We start from the raw sequence: 18,651 nt of genomic DNA, 5'->3' as shown, positions 1-18,651 counted from the left end.
AATGCTGTATGACCTCTTTTTCCCCCCATTTTCAAAGAATGTAGAGCTGTACATCTAATGAGGACCCCTGAAAGGGCTATTATGTCCAATTGTCTCAATTATGCAAATAACGTTGAAATTTTAGGAGAAGGGAGGGGACACTTCACATTAAAAGTTTCAGCTCTGCATTTAGCCTTTCTGCAGTGCCGGCATTCTTGCAGTGAGTAGAGCCACTGTTAGAGAGAGAAAAGAAGGTTTAACAAATTGGAGATTTGGGCACTATCAAAGTAGATTTGTTGTGCCTTGTTCCACCAAGAGATGAAAATACCCTGTGGGCAGAGAGATGGGTCATGAGACTTCTAAAGGATTACCTTCAAAGGAGTCATGAGATTGGCTTAAACAAAGAAGCTGCTCACATGGTTATCATATGAGATTCTCTTCTTAAAGTGGTGGAAACCCATCTCATTGGGGATTCTCAGGGACTTCAGAGAGGCTGGACGTCCTAGCAGGAAGATGAGAGGAATCTGAACAATAAAAGGAAAGGTGAAACAGAAACTGAGTTAAATTTAACTTATTTCTATTACATGTAAATCATATTTCTAAAATCGGAATCAAAACTTTCCGGAAACAAGCAGGTAGGACATTTGACCTGTTTAAAACTACTTTTCTGTGTATTTTTGACCATCTTCTGTTGTGCATTCTTTTTTAATATGATCAAATATAATTGAGATTTAGGTTAAAAAGATGCATAAATAATTATGCTAAGTTGGGTGCAATTACAATACTACAATTAGGCTACTTCCTAAACTTTTCATTGTTTATTGTGAAGGAGGTGTAACGTGAAATAGGAATTGCAAAAAGGAAAAGGGAGAACAGGGCAACTTTCAAAATTAATTTTGTAAATAGTTGGAAATCTGTCTTTAAGCTATGTTTCAGAATAAGCAAATTATATCTGTAGGACAATAACAAGGAGAAATGCTGTCACTGTTAGACAAGTATATAAAATATATTTTTCCCCACCTGAATGTGTGAATGCTAAGTTGGCACTATATTTGCGACAAATACAAAAGGAATGCTAGTTTGGCTGGTGGTTTTCTTTTTTCCCCAAACTGAGTGAAAGTCAATCAATCGTCTTTCTGTTTTGGAACTCCATGCTGGGTTCAATACTCACCCTCTGATAACCAAACTTTCTTCTCTTTAACTGGGTTTTATCAGATTCTGATGATACTTGAGTATTATGGAAGTCTGATAAGTGGGAAAAGCATGATTCTGATTCAGGCCTGCAGTGCTATCTGTTCTCTCTTACAAAGAGAAGAAAAACATTTACCTCACCGGTATCCTTTCTAGTTATGGTGTTTCTGTATCTCATGGACCAGGTGGTGCCTTCTCATGATAAAACACATAGGAGGAGGCTCTGAGGGTCAGAAGTCTCAATGAGCATCAACTCACTGAGATCCTCCCTCACAACATCCCAGAAATGGCTATGGAGCTCAACCGCAAAACTTGAAAATATGGTGGATCCATGGTTCAGGCCAGGTTCAGCTTTTGTTATCCGTCAGCTCTCTGGCAGTGTGACTCCAATGCAGCCATGCTACCAAAACCTACCATGGTGGGTCCCAGATACCCAAGGAGGAGCTCCACAGAAAAGGTAATATCAATCACCGCTGCAATTATCTTTTTCTTGTATTCTCCCGTGGGGCCAGAGGGAGAGCCATGCGTATCAGCCCACCACTGCCTCTGACCCACTGGTCTTTGGAGTATGTTTTTAGAGCTTTATACATATGACTCTGCAGACTTTATCAAAGGGGCTTTCCTGAAAGGACAGTGAAGATTAATGTACCCCGCTGTGTATCAAGTTTGCCATTTACACATGTCTTCAACTAATTTTTTAGTGCAGAATATGTTGGTAAGTTGTCATTTTTAGACAGATGCAGTAGTAAATGCTTACAGCATATCAGCATCATTAGTAGTAATGTATTTCATTTATTTATAACCAGTTTGTATTATCTTTTGTTGAAGTTATGGGCTATATTTTTTTCCTGTCTTCAGAAAATATCCATCTCATTGGACGCTATACAAAAGTGTGCCTTAACATACCAGAACATGCTATATTCTAGTCACAATGGGCCCAGCCTGCTGTGCTTAGTTATTCCTTACTCAAGCAGAACTCCTATTGACATCAACCTCCATTGACCGCTATGGAATTTTTACTTCAGTAAGGACTGATAAAGGGTTGACCCCATCTGTTGAAAGTTGCCTTTATTTAAACATTTTTAAAAAAACATTTTTGAAATTGTCTGTTGCTTTCACATTCTGGGATGATTTCGAACTTGGAATATTCAAATTTTTAGAAAGTTCTCAACTAGTGTTGGCATTTTCCAGAAAATCCTTTTTTATATAATAGTGGTTTTATTTGTTTTGTTTGTTTTTAGCCTCTGGACAAAGGAGTTTTAGCCATTGAGTTCCAGTGTTTCCATTATGGCCGCTAAAACAATGTGGGGAGTGTTTCTGTGCTATCACAGCAGCCTAAGGGTTAAACGATTTGGAAATTCTTTGTTTTCAAAATAACAAAAGGCAGCAGGGCACAAAATGCAGCCAACTCTGCCATGACATATTCGATTATAGCTTACGTACCAACCAGTGTCTGTAAAGTAATTGCTTTACTGAGTGTAAAATTAGCCACAGCAAGTAGCAAATTCTCTACCGACAGAACTATTTAGCAGACTTTTGCCTGCAGATTCTTGCTCCCAGGAAAAAGTACAGCATGGGCTGCAAATTAATGTTAATTTCCTAAGGGACCAAATTGGCTAAACAGTATATAGCCTGAGTGTAAATATACAGGGATGTGGGGGTTGAAATGTATGTTTATGCAACTTGTTTCCAGAAGAAACATCAATTTGTGTGTCATACAGACACTTGAGATTAAAGTTTATTGTATTTTAGGAGTCATCCTTCTCAAAAAGTTTTTTTTTAAATGTTTTATGCATTTTGATTATAAATAGGAATTTTACTATGCAGTAATTAAATGGTGTTCATATTTTACAGCATGCCTAGCATTAATTTACATACCAGTATTCTTTCCCCTTCCAGCCCACCCCATTTTAAAATGTAATTATAAATCCTTTGAAAGACTGAATAATTCAAATATTGAATTTCCCCACTCATTATCATCCTTGTAATGTTGGTGCTTGTGCATTCTGAGATCATAGCCAAGTGAAGATAGCTTATGAGGAATGCATGTTCAATGCACTATGCAACTCCCACTAGTACTAATCAGATCTGTGCATTTAGGGCCCAGTCTTGCAAACGCTTACATGAGTAATCCTTACTCTCACAAATAGTCTAATGAAGTTAATGAGGCTACTTCCATGTGCAGAAGGGTGTGTAGGATTGGGCCTGTTGTTCCCTGTTGAATAAAGCATCCTATTCTAATCACAGAGGTACAGCAACATGTATCATGAAATCTTGCACCAGTGACTTAGCGTTAAGTTAATTAAAATAGAATGATTATCTTCTAGTTCTGAAGTACATGCACAGGTATCTCTGCATTTACCTCTTGCCATCTTTTTTTAATTGTTACAAACTAAGATAATACTCCAAATTTAGCATATAGCAGCACCTTTTCCAATTTATCAAATCCTTGCTGTAGTAGATTTACTTTCTAACACACCATGTTCATAGTGTCCTCTTTTAAAATATCTTTTCACGTAAATGAAAGACTGTGATTAATCCATTCACTTCAACAAGGCTATTTGTAGGAGCATATATTATTCCTATCAGAATAATTTCAGTTTGGTGATACCAGCAGTGTATCTTTTGTATGAATTCTTGACCAAATGTAAAAAAGTATATATAAAAGAAAAGATATAGGGCCAAATCCTCACTGGTATAAATTGGCATAGCTCCATAAGCGTCAGTGGAAAATTGATGTAACTTCATTGTCGTCAGTGGAGCTATGCCAGTTTACATGAGCTGAAGACCTGACTTATAAAGTTGCATTTTTAAAGTAATTTATAATAAAGAGGGTCAGCATAAAATAATAAACTGCCAGAAAGGCCATCCTTTCAGGAAATGTAGCCACTTCTTTGTAGAACACAAAGACAGATTAAAATGCCCTTTAAAACAGGAAATCTGAAATAATAAAATCGACGCTTAAAACACCATTTTAACAAACCCTAAAATCTGACTCGAATGCACAAAATTAAGGATGTTGTAGTTTAAGGTTATCCCTTTGCTTTATTTTCATTTATCTTGCAGGATTTAAGAATGATTTCTTATAGGTCTGTATTCTGGGGCCTTGAACAGTGGGAAATCGCCTATGATATAATGTAACCTTTTAAGAAAAATATCCTGACTGGCTGAAAACAATTATATGATGAGTCAGCATAATTGTACTACTCTCTCGAGATTAATAATAATATGGTCTCAAAGAATATTAACTATCAGATCCCGAATGCAAATCTATATTTCCAGGCTGGCTCATCAGAAGTCAAGTAACTATTCTTTCTGGGATCTGTAACTTCATCTCCTTTTTAGAGTGTGACTTTTAAAGGAGATTATTCCAAATATTTCTGATTTTTGCAGGGCCCAATTCTGCCTTGATCCTGGAGGTAAAACTCCAGTACAAATCAGTTTTGCGTCTGTGTAGCTGAGATCACATTGGTCTTTATGACTGTATGTGTAAATAACTGCCCTAGATTTAGTTTTCAGGCCCCAATTCAGCAGGAGACGTAAGCATATGCACAACGTTAAGTATATGAAAGTCCTATTAAAGTTACACACATGCTTACGTCTCTTGCTGAGTTGAGACCTTATAAATATCAAGAATTTGTCATTTAAAGCACAATATTTTAGGGGGTTGCATAGGATAGATTTTTCCATTTAATACCTGCTATCCAGCTAATCGAGCCTCTAAAAATTCCATTCAATATGAGCTTGTATTAAACACACATTTTTTTAAAACAATCATATATGCATTTGGGACGACAGTTTTACCTCCTCTTACAGAGTGTGTGCAGCAAAGACACTGTTTGTTACTAGTGGAAGGACTGCTAATTAATATGATGTAGAACCCTTTGCTAATGTGGTCATCTATCCCTAACTGAGTCTTAATGCTTTTACAGCAGAATATAAATTACTGCTGTACCCTATGGAGTCGCATCCTGCAAAGGCCACACTCCCTCCATTCCCATTGATTCCACCTTGCAGCATTGGACACTTTGTGACAACATTATTATAGGTGGGTCTGGTCACTCTGCCTGTTATGAAGGTTGCTCAACATTTCCCATTATAAGACCCTGTTTTCAGATTATTTAATTGTGCCAAACTTGAACCAGTTAGGCTAAACTTTTCCATGCTGAGTGTCTGCCTCGGGCTGATATTTTTTTTATTAATTTATTTTTTATTTCAGCCAAAATAGTTCATTCTTTCTGAGAACAAGGCTAAGGGAAAATATTGTTTACCCCATTTTTAAAAAATTCTGGCAACCTTGTCTTTGAAAAGCCCTAGTGCCCCCATGCTTTGGAATGAGGATTTAAATTTGATAGAGGATGGTCTGTGTGTCAGGGATGTGCCTTTTGCTGTCCCCATGAAAATCTGTCACACCGCTATTTCCACACACTTAGTCGAGACTTAGATTGTAGCAGCTAAAATATCTGAAGATTCCATTGTCACTTATCATAGCTCCTTTATGGAGCTGTAACAGTTTACATCAGTTGAGGATCTGCACTGAAACCAAGAGAGGCATGGCCCAAGGAAATTCACACTATCTATAATAACTATTCAACTATGATTAATACCGTTGGTCACTAAATGTCACCATTGCTCCATGCAGATATACAGTAACTGAAAATTCACAGCACCTGACGATGAAATAGAGAGTGGAGGGGGGAAAGTGCAGTATGAAATTTCCAGATGGTTAGCTTGATTCTTACGTCTCCTTCTCTCCAGGTTCAGCTAACGCATACAGAATTCTGGTGCCAGTGCTGCTTGCCGTCTTAACACAAAACTTCAATGAGAGCTTTGCCCAAGTAAGGACAGAGGATCAAGCCCTGTAATTGTTTAATCAGACTTTCCAAAACAGTCCAAATAACTTTCATTTCATTTTACCAGCCAGCTGGAGTGAAATGGGATTTCCTCCTCAGACCGTGTATCAAACATGAAAAATATTTGTTTACTAATTCAATAGTGCTGCACATCTCTGGTCCTGTACCTGCCTTTCTCTGAGTATGAGTAGCAGGCTGCTTTGTGGGCTCTCAGTGCACAGCAAAAAGGACAGGTGGCTTCTCTAACATTAATTATTGCTCAAATTTATTTTTAACTATGGTTAACTATTGAGCATATTTTGAAGGCCTAGGTCTTATTACCTGCATGGTCTACATACTAAGCAACAGTGGTCTCCATTCTCACTGCAGGATACAAGGCTCTTTCATTGATGGCAATGGGAACTACTCAAAACCCTGTGGTGGGAGAATAAAGCCCAATATTAATTAATGTTCTTTCCAGACATAGCAGTAGATTCGAGGCTGGAAGCCAAGAATTAGCAAAGGTTTTGTTTTGTTTTGTTTTACCTTAATTGAAGAGACCTTTGTCAGTTTTCACAAAGGACAATAAATATGCCACTGAGCATTTGAAATGTGTCTTTCCAAGATTCGGTTTTGATTAGAGCATTTTGTGTTTGTAATAATAAGCAGTTTTGAACTTCAGTACACTCAACGAGTTTAGGTGTTGCACTTTTGTGTTTCCTACAGATCAGTAGAAAACCTGCAGAGCGCTTTAGTGGCATGATCTTGCTGGCAATACCTATTTGCCTCTCAGCATAAATACACCCACTGGCTCTTGGCCTGAAAACTGTAGTTAATCTGTCATAATCCTTTCAAAATTCTTCTGTTCAGAGGCTGTTAAAAAGTATTTAGTTTTTCCAAATCACTAGGGACAGTATGCATGCTTATATTTTTCTCAAGAAACCGAATAAATTCCCATCCAGAGTGATCGTAGCAGCTTTTCAGAATTGTGCAGAATCCATATCAAATAAGTGGGTAAGGTACCTATTTTCTGACAGTGGATGTGTCTGCTTAAGTATTTGCACTGGATTATAATCAAGCTCTGAGTAAGAAGATTAAACAGACAAGGGCAGTGAAACTTCAAAGGCTGACCGAACGTGCTTTGTGAGTTTTTATTCCACTGATCTGTAATGCCTGCTTTTCCCTTCCTCTCATTAGCACTAAAAAATAAGCCAGCAGTACATCATGTATTATTTGTATGTGGTGCATTCGAGGTGTGGGTGTGCAATGCTTTTTTAAGTGCAGTGGCAGATAACAGACTTTATTAAAAATAACTATAATACAATGAATGCACAGCTGGAATTCAGATATACTTCAGATAAAGCTCACTTTAGAAACTTAACGCAAAAGTTTTCCTTCCAAACATAAATGAGGAACCAGAGAGCCTTAGACTTCAGGTTCTTGCTCCAAATCGTAGCCAACTTTAATACTTCTCCGTGAAGAAGATCAAGTAGCAACAAAAAGTTGGCTCTCTTTGCAGAGTAAAAAGAACAGGGTGAAATAACAACCTGCATTGATGGTGTACAATCCAGTTGTTCTGATGATTGTCAGGTTGTCTTTTCAGTATTCTGTGTGGAGGAGTCACATGCACAGCATCGCTTATCAACACATCCTGAACTTATCTCCCCTGAAATGCTTACAGTAGGGTTTCCAAATCTGGGGGTTACAGATCTCTCGAGGGGTTCATGGAGAGGATGTATCTATCTATCCAGGCACTTACATGGCCCTCATTTCTACCGTAGTTGAGCACCCAGGGAGGGGAGTTATGAAAGGTCTCACACACAAAATTCAGTATATTTTAAATGGCAAAAAAATGGATAAACACAAGCCTGGAATGCCGTTCCCCCTTTAAAACCTCTACATTGATATGAGTACCCCAACTAGGGGTTTGGTGTAGACTAGCACAGCACATGTGTGCATGTGAAACAGGCTGCTAGAGACTCGGCTAGTGAAACATGATTAATCTCTTATGGGAGGATGGTTATGTGGGTGTGCCTGGATTTACCTAACACAAAATGGTACAAGTCCAATTAAAAACGTTCTTTAATGTGTACCACAAAGCACAACTACCCATGCACATGAACAATGGCAAAATATGCTATCGAACTGGATGACAGCACTGCTGAGCGTCACGTAACCACATTGCATCTATCATTCAGTCTGTGGAGCTCACTTCTGGCCAAGGGTTGATTCAGAAAGACTGATGGTTTCAAAATGAAGGTAGCAGCAACAGATTACAACAACAGCTCAGAAAAGTAAAAGTAAATGCAGAATAGAATGACACATGGGTTTTATATCAGTTGATTTGAAACCACTGATTGTAATGTGCTGTAAAATGCTGGTTGCTGCCAAGAGCATGATGTCTTCAAAGTTATTGCAATATTTAAAAAGAGAATATTGAATTGGATTGTGGACTTTTGGGGAAAGAAATCCTGGAAAGACTTGATTACTCAGATTGGCATTGTCAGTACGAGTGCCCTTCAGACATCTTCTCTGATATCTGTACAATCATGTAACTGCAAAAGTCATTTAACATTACAGAAAATCTTAGGCTTTCCTTCACAATATACTGTGATGGGGCAAGGCCAGATGGCTACAGTAAAGTACTGAGGAACAGGTATGTTAGCCCCAGGCTAAACAAATCCCTAGCACCGTGGTAACCAAATGGCAGTTGCTCCAGGTTAATCAAGGCACCTGGGGCCAATTAAGATCTTTCTAGAAGGCAGTGGAGAGAGCTACACTGATTAGAACACCAGCAGCCAATCAAGGCAGGCTAATCAGGGCACCTGGTTTAAAAAGGGAGCTCACTCCAGTCAGGGGAGGAGGAGCCAGAGGAGAGAAGTGCGTGTAAGGAGCTGGGAGCAAGAGGCACAAGGAGCTGAGACTGAGAGGGTGTGCTGCTGGAGGATTGAGGAATTATCATACAATCAAGCATTATCAGACACCAGGAGGAAGGACCTGTGGTGAGGATAAAGAAGGTGTTTGGAGGAGGCCATGGGGAAGTAGCCCAGGGAATTGTAGCTGTCATAAGAGGCACTATAGACAGCTGCAATCCACAGGGCCCTGGGCTGGAACCCGGAGTAGAGGGTGGGCCCGGGTTCCCCCAAAGCCTCCCAGACACAGGAGGAGTTGACCCAGACTGTGGGTTCCACCAGAGGGGAAGATCACTGAGGTGAGCAAATCCGCCAAGAAGCGCAGGACCCACCAAGGTAGAAGAGGAACTTTGTCACAATACATGGTTTCAGAAGTTGCAGAGGCTGAAGCAGCTATATTTTCTCAGAAAGCACTGTTTTATGCCATATTAACCACATGGCTCAAGAAATCAGAGAGCGAACTGATTTCAAAACTGAGGAAAAGTGATTACTCAGCAATTCAGCTTCATGAATATCCAATGTCTTTGATGCTGCAAACCTTCCAGCATATTTGAGCTATATTTCTGCTGGTACTATTGCAAAAGACTTGCTGTCTTCTAAAGCTGTGCCAAACACATACAAGGAGAATGTTCATTTAAAATGTTTGGAAAACAAATATTTCCATGTTCATTGCGATTTTCATTCCATGTTCAGACCGTATTGCAATTTACACGGATGGTGCCAAAGCAATGTGTGGAAGGAAATAAGTCCAGGCCATACTGGTCCACAGCACTGTATCTAATCCCTGAGGGCTGCATTGTTTCAGATGCCATCAAATTCCCGATGCTAAGAAAATGCCTGATAACCTGTTCCATGTGGTTCATAAAGCTGTAGTGAATTTCATTAAGTGCTGTCTAATGAATTATTGACTTTTGCAATGCTCTATGATGGCACAGGTTCCATTCACCAGCAACTCCTATCAAAATGAAGGGAGGTAACTTTTACCTAGTATATTGATAGCTTGACTGTTTGAAATAAGAGCAAGAGTACAGGCTTTTCTAAATGACCAACTCTCTCTCCTTGCTGGTTATTTAAGTAATTATTCTTTGGTGACATGCTTTTGCTTCTTTGGGGACCTTAGTGAAGTAAACTCTTCTCTCCAGGGACAGAATATGAATTTCATCCAGAAGACAGGTTTATCCATATCCTTGAATTGTGACTGTGGTTAACATTTTGTACCTCTTTAAAATCATAGTATTTTTTTCAAATCTTCATACTTAGTTCGTTTTAGTGTTAGAATGGTGACAAAGGTTTGCCTGCTCAGGGTCAAGGTTACAGGTTTTGAGAATGGGGACCGCAAGCGCAGAGTTTGGGCAACTTTGGTATACAGCTGTTTCTGAGCTGTACTCTCCATACATTGTTTTCAAATCTAATTGAACTATGTTGCTGCAATGGACTTTCTAATTGCATTGCACAGAACTGTGGCATTGTTTTAGCTCGTCTACAATTCCTGTTTGAAAAACATTGTGAGCTTGATATGATGAGTTCTGGTTTGCATTTGCAGGGAAAATGGTCCCACACAATTCCAATTTGTCTTTATACTTAGTGTCCTCCTTCTCTTCTCCCACTATGCCTTGGTGAAGGAGTTCATGCTTTCCTCAGTAGATGAGAGTACCCTATTAGAATTTAAGGAGTCTATCCTCCTGAAACATGCATTGTAAATATCTCATTTGACAATCAAAGCTATATTTCAGGAAGGAAACTAGAGGTAGACATTTTACAGTATCGGCCACTCAGCAAATATATCCATATTTTATTTCCCTTTTCCTATTTCAGGGTCAAAAGGCTTGGATAGAGAAGACCTTTTCAAAAAGAGAATGCATCTACATAATTGCCAACAACAAAGATGTTAACAGGTGACAATTTTTAAGCATTTACATTGGTAGATAAAACAATACTTATCACTGAAGTCAATGGAATTGTTCTGAACGTACGTGATGTAGCTGAAGCTGATTTCTATTCACTGTGCTTGAGGAAAAGAAGGCAAGGGAGCAAAAGTGAAAGTGAGGCAGAGGGCTTGTCTACACAGAACAGCAGTGTACGCTGGGCTGGGGGAGGAGGAATTTCTAAAACAAACTAATGTGTTGCTCATTAGTTAGTCCATGGGGAAACTGCTGGAGTGCACTAAAAGTACCATAGTGTGCTTTAATATAGTACTATTAGAGACCAGCAGGGTCTACGCCAGGCCTGCACAACTCGTAAAGCAGCGAGGGCCATATTACTCCAAAGAAAACAGCTGAGGGCCAAAACCCACCGGTCCCCGCCAAAACACTCCCCCACCCCAGGGCCACCCAGCCCCGTGGAAACACCCTCCCCCCGCCCCCCAGCACCGCCCCACCGAAACAGCGGTATTGAACCTCGGTAATATGTTATAGCGGGCCCCTAAGGTAGTATAATTAAGGTAAAAGAAAAATGTCTTTTTGCTAGAAGTAGAATAAGATCTTCCCCCCACTTTGTAATCGATTGCCCTGTTGAATGAATGAGGTGTGAATGAGGAAGGCGTGGAAGGCAGCAGCTCCAGACAACTGCAACCCTTGGTGAGGGGATGGGAGCCAGACCAAGGACAATCAAATTTGTCAAGTGGGCTGACTAGAGAAAAGCAGACATATTGACGGCCTCGGGGGTTAGAAGCAAGCACCTTCCTTTGGGAACCCCTCTTAGCATCATTTGGACAACCCCCAGCCCAGAGAAAAGCAGCAAAAAGGACCAATATTTATGAGAGACAAGATCAGTAGAACAGGTCAGCCACCAACTCGCCGCTCGCCTCCTCACTCCCCGAAGTATAAAGCCCCACCACCACTGCCCGCCCACTTGGCTTGTCATCCCCCCACCCCCCCCAGCTCGCCTACTCACCTCCCGCTCACCTCCTCAGTCCCCTCCTCCCCCACCACCAGCTCCTCTGCCTGCCCGCTCGGCTCATCATCCACCCAACCCCCCGGCTCGCCTACTCACCCCCTGATGCTCGCTCGCCTCCTCATCGCCCCCCGGCCACCGCCAGCTCACCTGCCTGTCTGCCGCCGGCCTGCCAGCTCCCTCCGCCGCCAGCTCACCTGCCTGGCCGCCGCTGGCCTCTTACCTTCTGCTGCTGCCCCTGCCCCCTGCTGCTGACTCACCCTCACTCCCCAGCCTGACACTGGCCTCTTCACCACCCCATCCGCCAGCCAGCCATTGGCTTGCCCCACCCCGCCACTTGCCTGCTCACCCCCTGCAGGCCACACAGTGAGCCCACATGGGCCACATGCGGCCCATAGGCCATATGTTGTGCAGGCCTGGTCTACACAGTGCAACACATTAATGTGCTTTAGAAATCATACACCCTAAGGTGCATTACTCCACTGTGTTGACAAGCTCATACACTTGCACACTCTGCATAGAACGGAAGAAAAGGAGCATAGAGGAGGCCCATATCAGAGGAGTGGAATGAGTGTTAGGGGAAGAAGATGGAGATAAGGCCAGAGAAGCAGAATGTAGCAACTCCTTGGAGATTTCATAAAACCAGAAAACAACTTTACATTGGATTCTGAGATAGATGAGAAGCCCAGAGAATGGTACAATCCTGGTTCATGAAGCAAGGTAGCATGGCCTTATTGTTCTGGATGTAGTTGTACTGTAATACTTAGTATTACTGCTACTGTATTATCAATTGGCTAAATTGTGCCCTGCTTGAGTGGCCGCCCAGAAGTGGAAGGGGATTCAAGGTGCCCCCTTATGCTGTTGCACAGGTTAGCTCCACATTGTGTATAGCAGCAGAAAAAGGGAGACAGGCTCCACACAGCTGCTATTTTCCCCAGCACAGGAACCAGACCCTCAGGGTCCAATCCTCTTACAGGAGTGATGTGAAACATTTAGTCCTTAAGCACTAAGCAACACCTGTGAGCCAGTACCTCTGAAAAGTGGGTTTGGTATGTGTGCTTAGGTTTGGCTCAGAGGAGGTGTTTCAGTGACTTATAGAAAGTCCTATATGCCAGATACAAAATAGATAGGTAAGCCAGAATCATTTGTGTCTGAAATCAAATTTTTTGTTTCGGGGGGAGTTTCTTTTCTTTTTTAAAGAGGATACTATCAGATATTGGAGACAATATGTTCATCGTCGGTGCAAAATCTAACTTTGGTTTCAGGTGCTGCTGTGGCCAGCTTATTAGTCAACATATTCCAATTCCTCCAAGTACAGCAGCTAACAAAAATGGAGAGGAAACAAAGCAATTGGAACCTCAGCCAGAAAAATGGTCCGTCAGTAAACACACCCAAACATGTCCAACAGATGCCTATGGAAATCTTGAGTTCCAGGGAGGTGGACATTCAAATAAGGCCATGGTAAGGAACGGAACACATGCTATACAAACATCTGTCATCTAGATCCCCAGCTCACTGAGGGCCTGATCCAAGCTTGACAATGTTGGAGACTAGAGTCTTGTGTCTTTCAGCAGAGCAGGTATAGTATACGTAGCTGCAATCCAAACTTCTCCACTCAAGCATTCCTCTGTGCCTGATCGCTGTTCTAGAAGGAGCCACTCCTGGAATTGCTCCCTGTGCACGTTTGTCCCATGGCCTCTCTGTAAGATTGCCAAATGAGAGATGCTGGGGTGCAAAGGAGAACAACATATTGCAAAACCAATAAAAGTTACAGAAAACAAACACATATGGTTCTCCCATCTCCGTTTACTAGAATGCCAGTAGTTTAAAAAGAAATTGCCATAAGGTCATGATTTTAGAAGTAAATATAATATAAAAAGCCAATGCTTAAGAGGTAGAAAAACTAACAAAACAATGAAATGTTGCATAAGCCAACTTTGGCAATGTAGGTAAGGACTCTAGTTTGGTAGTCAAAACAGGATTCGATTAACCAAAGAAAACATCTTGATCTTTCAGGGAGGTAATTTCCCCTAGTTCAAAATCCTAATGAAAACTTAGTACTTCCCCTTTCCAACCCAAGCTGGGGTTTTCAAAATGGCAGCTTCTTTTACTTATAGATTTAATTGATTCCTATACTCTAAGGCCAGAAGGGACCACTGTGATCATCTAGTGTGACCTCCCATATAACAGTGCCACAGAACCTCCCTCCCCACACACACACACACAAATTCCTAGAGCATATCTTTTAGCACAGTGTTTCCCAAACTTGGGATGCCGCTTGTGAAGGGAAAGCCCCTGGCGGGCCGGGTCAGTTCGCTCCAGGCCAATGGGAGCTGCTGGAAGCGGCGTGGGCTGAGGAACATAGCAGCTCCCATTGGCTTGGAGCAGGGCCGCCCAGAGGGGGGGGCAAGAGGGGCAATTTGCCCCAGGCCCCGAGCCCCATGGGGGCCCCCACCAGAGTTTTTGGGGGCCCCTGGAGCGGGGTCCCTCACTCGCTCCGGGGTGCCCGGGAAACTCTTGTGCGGCCGGGCACAGGAGCTTCTGCCGCTCCCGGTCTTCGCCGTCGGGGGGTCCTTCCGCTCCGGGGCGGAAGGACCCCCCGCTGGCGAATTACCACCGAAGACGGAGCGGGACCTGCCGCCGAAGCGCAGCCCGGTCTTCGGCGGTAATTCGGCGGCGGGGGAGCCTTCCGTTCCGGGACCCGCCGCCGAAGTGCCCCGAAGACCCGCGGCGGGGGCCCCCCTCCACCGAATTACCGCCGAAGACCGGGCTGCACTTCGGCGGCGGGTCCCGCTTCAGCGGTAATTCGGCGGCGGGGGGGCCCCCGCCACGGGTCTTCGGGGCACTTCGGTGGCGGGTCCAGGAACAAAAGGGCCCCCCGCCGCCGAAGACCCCGGGCCCCCGGAATCCTCTGGGCGGCCCTGGCCTGGAGCAGCAAACCACAGCCAGTGGGAGCCGTGCTCAGCCAAACCTGCAGACACGGCAGGTAAATAAACCAGCCTAGCCCGCCAGGGGCTTTCCCTACACAAGCAGCGTCCCAAGTTTGGGAAACACTGTTTTAGCAAAACACCCAATCTTGATTTAAAAGTTGCCAGTGATGGATAAACCACCACAATCCATAGTAATTTGTTCCAGTGGTTAATTACTCTCACTGTTAAAATGTATGCCTTATTCTGAATTTGTCTAGCTTCAACTTCCAGTCATTGGATCATACATTATATCTTTCTCTGCTAGATTGACTACTATCAAATATTTGTTTGCTGTGTAATAAATGGCACATTCTCAGCTCCTCAACAGTGGAGCAATGCTACTCAGGCTTACTAATTCTTCTCATTACAAGCAATATAGAAACTTTGTGATACAATGTTTAAAAAGCATTAAAATCCCTCCTTGCTCATTTTAAACTTGTTGATTCCTCAATTCTCAGTCAATGGAAGGTATAACAAAGAAAACAGCACTGTAATATTAAGGCACTGTTACAAACTATTTTGCAGTATATACGTGTGTCGTATGACACCAAACCAGATTCTCTGCTTCATCTCATGGTGAAAGACTGGCAACTGGAACTTCCCAAGCTTTTAATCTCTGTCCATGGGGGCCTCCAGAATTTTGAATTGCAACCTAAATTGAAACAAGTATTTGGGAAAGGCCTGATCAAGGCTGCCATGACAACAGGAGCCTGGATTTTCACTGGAGGAGTTAGTACTGGTAAGAAATTACCATCTTCTGAATTTTACTTATGGAGTAAATGTTTCTACATATGGTCTTTCTCATTGGTAGAAGACATGAAAGTGCATAAGTGATTCATAGGTCATAAGGCCAGAAGGGACCACTGCAACCATCTTGTCCGACCTCTTGCATAACACAAGCCATAGGTCTTCCCTGAACTAATTCCTGTTTGAATTAGAGCATATACTTTAGAAAAACATCTAATCTTGATTTAAAATTGCCCAGTAATGGTGAATCTGCAGCGTTTAGTAATTTTGTCCCAGTGGTTTATTACCCTCTCTGTTAAAAATGTGCACCTTATTTCTAGTCTGAATTTGTTCAGTTCTAGCTTCAACTCCTAGCCATTGGATCTAGTTATGTCTTTATCTGGTAGGTTGTAGAACCCACTATTATCAAATTTCTGTTCCCCATGTTGGTACTTATAGACTGATCAAATCACCCTTTAACATTCTCTTTGTCATAGTAAACAGATTGAGGTCTTTGAGTCTTTCACTATAAGTCATGATTTTCAATCCTTGAATCATTCTCCTGGCTCTTTTCTGAACCCTCTCCAATTTTTCAACAACCTTCTTGAATTGTGAACACTAAAACTAGATAAAGTATTCCAGTAGTAGTCATACCAGTGCCAAAAACAGAGATCATCTAACCTGACCTACTTCTACTCAAGATTCTCCTATTTATATATCTAAAGATCACATGAACTCTTTTTGGCTATAGCACTGGACTGGGAGCTCATGTTCAGTTGATTATCCTCCATGATCCCCAGGTTTTTTTCAAAGTCATTGCTTCCAATGATAGAGTCCCCCATCCTCTAAACATGGCCTGTACTCTTTGTTCCTGGATGTTATGAGCTTATTGAAACACAAATGACTTGCACCCAGTTTACCAAGTGATCCAGTTTGCTCTGTATCGGTCACCTATCCTCTTAAGGACATAAGAATGGCCATGGTGGGTCAGGCCCATGGTCCATCTAGCCCAGTATTCTGTCTTCTGACAGTAACTGATACCAGATGCTTCAGAGGGAGTGAACAGAACAGGGCAATTTATTGAATGACCTAAAATCTCATAATGCCTGTATATAAACCCTGGTATGCCCACCCCGTATCTTGAATGTGGGTACATCTGCGTACAGATCTGGTCGCCCCCTCTCAAAAAAGATATATTGGAATTGGAAAAGGTACAGAGAAGGGCAATAAAAATGATTAAGGGTATGGAACAGCTTCTGTATGAGGAGAGATTTAAAAGATTGGGAGTTTTCAGCTTAGAAAAGTGATGACTAAGGGGGATATGATAGAGGTCTATGAAATCTTGACTGGTGTGGAGAAAATGAATAAGGAACTAAGATAACACACGAACTAGGGATCACCCAATGAAATTAATAGGCAACAGGTTTAAAATAAACAAAAGGAAGTACCGTATATACTCGATCATAAGCCGGTTCGTTTATAAGATGCCCCCCCCAGATGGGTAAATAAAAATGGAAAAATTTTATAACCCGTTCATAAGCCAACCCTATAATTCAGGGGTCAGCAAACTTTGGCTCTCAGGCCATCAGGATAAGCTGCTGGTGGGCAGAGATGGTTTGTTTACCTTCAGCATCTGCAGGCACAGAGGTAAACCTAAGTAAACAAAGTGTCCCAGCGTGCCAGCTGCTTACCCTGACAGGCTGGGACAGCAACTGGTGGGGAAATTTTTTGTGGGGGAGAAGCTGGGAGTCAGGAGTAACCCCTGTGACCACCCCCCACATGACCCCACTTCTAGCCCGGTACCCCCACACTCTCCCCATCTCATCCCTTCCCACCTTATCTGGGGAAGATGTCTCTGGCCTGGCTGGAGCTGCTCCAGCAGGCTGGGCAGTGCAGCCGCAGCCTGCTCCGGTGGGCCAGACCAGGCAGTGCGGCCGCAGTATGTTCCAGCGGGCTGGGCCGGGCAGTGTGGCCACAGCATGCTCGGGCTGGGCCAGGTGACACAGCCACAGGATGTTCCGGCGGGCCGGGCAGTGCAGCCACAGCCTGCTCCGGTGGGCCAGACCAGGCAGTGCGGCCGCAGCATGTTCCAGCGGGCTGGGCCGGGCGGTGTGGCCACAGCATGCTCGGGCTGGGCCAGGTGACACAGCCACAGGATGTTCCGGCGGGCCGGGCAGTGCAGCCACAACCTGGTCTGGGGGGCGAGGCCTAGCAGCACGGCTGCAGCCTGCCAACCCCGGAGCTGCAGCTGTTTCGGAGGCTCGGGGGAGAGCAGCGTGGCCAGAAGCAGAGAGACTCTGGCCCCACCTCTTCCCTTCTGGCTCTGCTGGCTGTGCTGCCTCTCCTTGCTCCCTCTGTTGGGGGGAGGGGCTGTGTCCCACTTCTCCCTCTCTATGCCCATTCATAAACCACACCCCTTCTCTGGTGCTTCCCTTTTTTACTAAAAAAATGCAGCTTATAAACGAGTATATATGGTGGTACTTCACACAACACACAGCCAGGGGATGTTGTGAAGGCCAAAAATATAACAGGGTTCAGAAAAGAACTGGATAAGTTCATTGAGGATAGGTCCATCAATGGCTAATAACCAGGATGGGCAGGGATGCACCACCATGCTCTGAGTGTCCCTAGCCTCTGTTTGCCAGAAACTGGGAGTGGACGATGGGGAATGGATCACCTGATGATTGCCTTGTTCTGTTCATTCCCTCTAAAGCACCTGGCACTGGCCACTGTCAGAAGACTGGATACTGGGCTAGATGGACCACTGGTCTGACCCAGTATGATCGTTCTTATGTTCGTCCAGTGGACCCACTGATTTTTTGCCCCACTCTTCATTATTTACCACTTCCCCAATTTTTGTGTCATCTGCAAGATTTTGGTTTTTTCGAAGTCACTGATAAAAAGTTAGATAGCAGAGGGCCAAGAACCAGTCACATACTCTCAGATTGTAAAATGTAATTGTAAATGGGGAATCATCACTGTCCGTCAGTTTTTAATCTATTTGATGTGTGCTGTGTTGATACTGCCTGAGCTTCAACATATTCAAATGTAATTTCTTTTAACCATATTTCTAGTATATAGGGCCGGGGTTAATTACACTATATCTTTATAATTGGTTATTTCATAGAAAATGTATGCAAACTAAGGGCC

The 18,651-nt window shown here is 43.0% G+C and overlaps 1 protein-coding gene across 1 annotated transcript in view; it reads left to right on the top strand.

The window, feature by feature from the left end:
• The first annotated feature begins 10,191 nt into the window (after nt 1–10,191).
• Nucleotides 10,192–18,651, top strand: part of TRPM1 (transient receptor potential cation channel subfamily M member 1) — an 82,523-nt gene continuing 74,063 nt past the window's right edge. Inside the window, exons 1-4 of the mRNA XM_044979836.1 lie at nt 10,192–10,275; nt 10,730–10,809; nt 13,072–13,267; nt 15,301–15,514. Of these exons, the coding sequence (XP_044835771.1) occupies nt 10,192–10,275; nt 10,730–10,809; nt 13,072–13,267; nt 15,301–15,514 (574 nt within the window). The remainder of the gene's footprint in view (nt 10,276–10,729; nt 10,810–13,071; nt 13,268–15,300; nt 15,515–18,651) is intronic.

The sequence above is a fragment of the Mauremys mutica genome, chromosome 11 (genome assembly GCF_020497125.1).
Source record: "Mauremys mutica isolate MM-2020 ecotype Southern chromosome 11, ASM2049712v1, whole genome shotgun sequence".
NCBI lineage: Eukaryota > Metazoa > Chordata > Testudines > Geoemydidae > Mauremys > Mauremys mutica.
The sequence above is the reverse complement of the archived record's forward strand: the minus strand, read 5'-3'. Positions and strand labels throughout refer to the sequence as shown.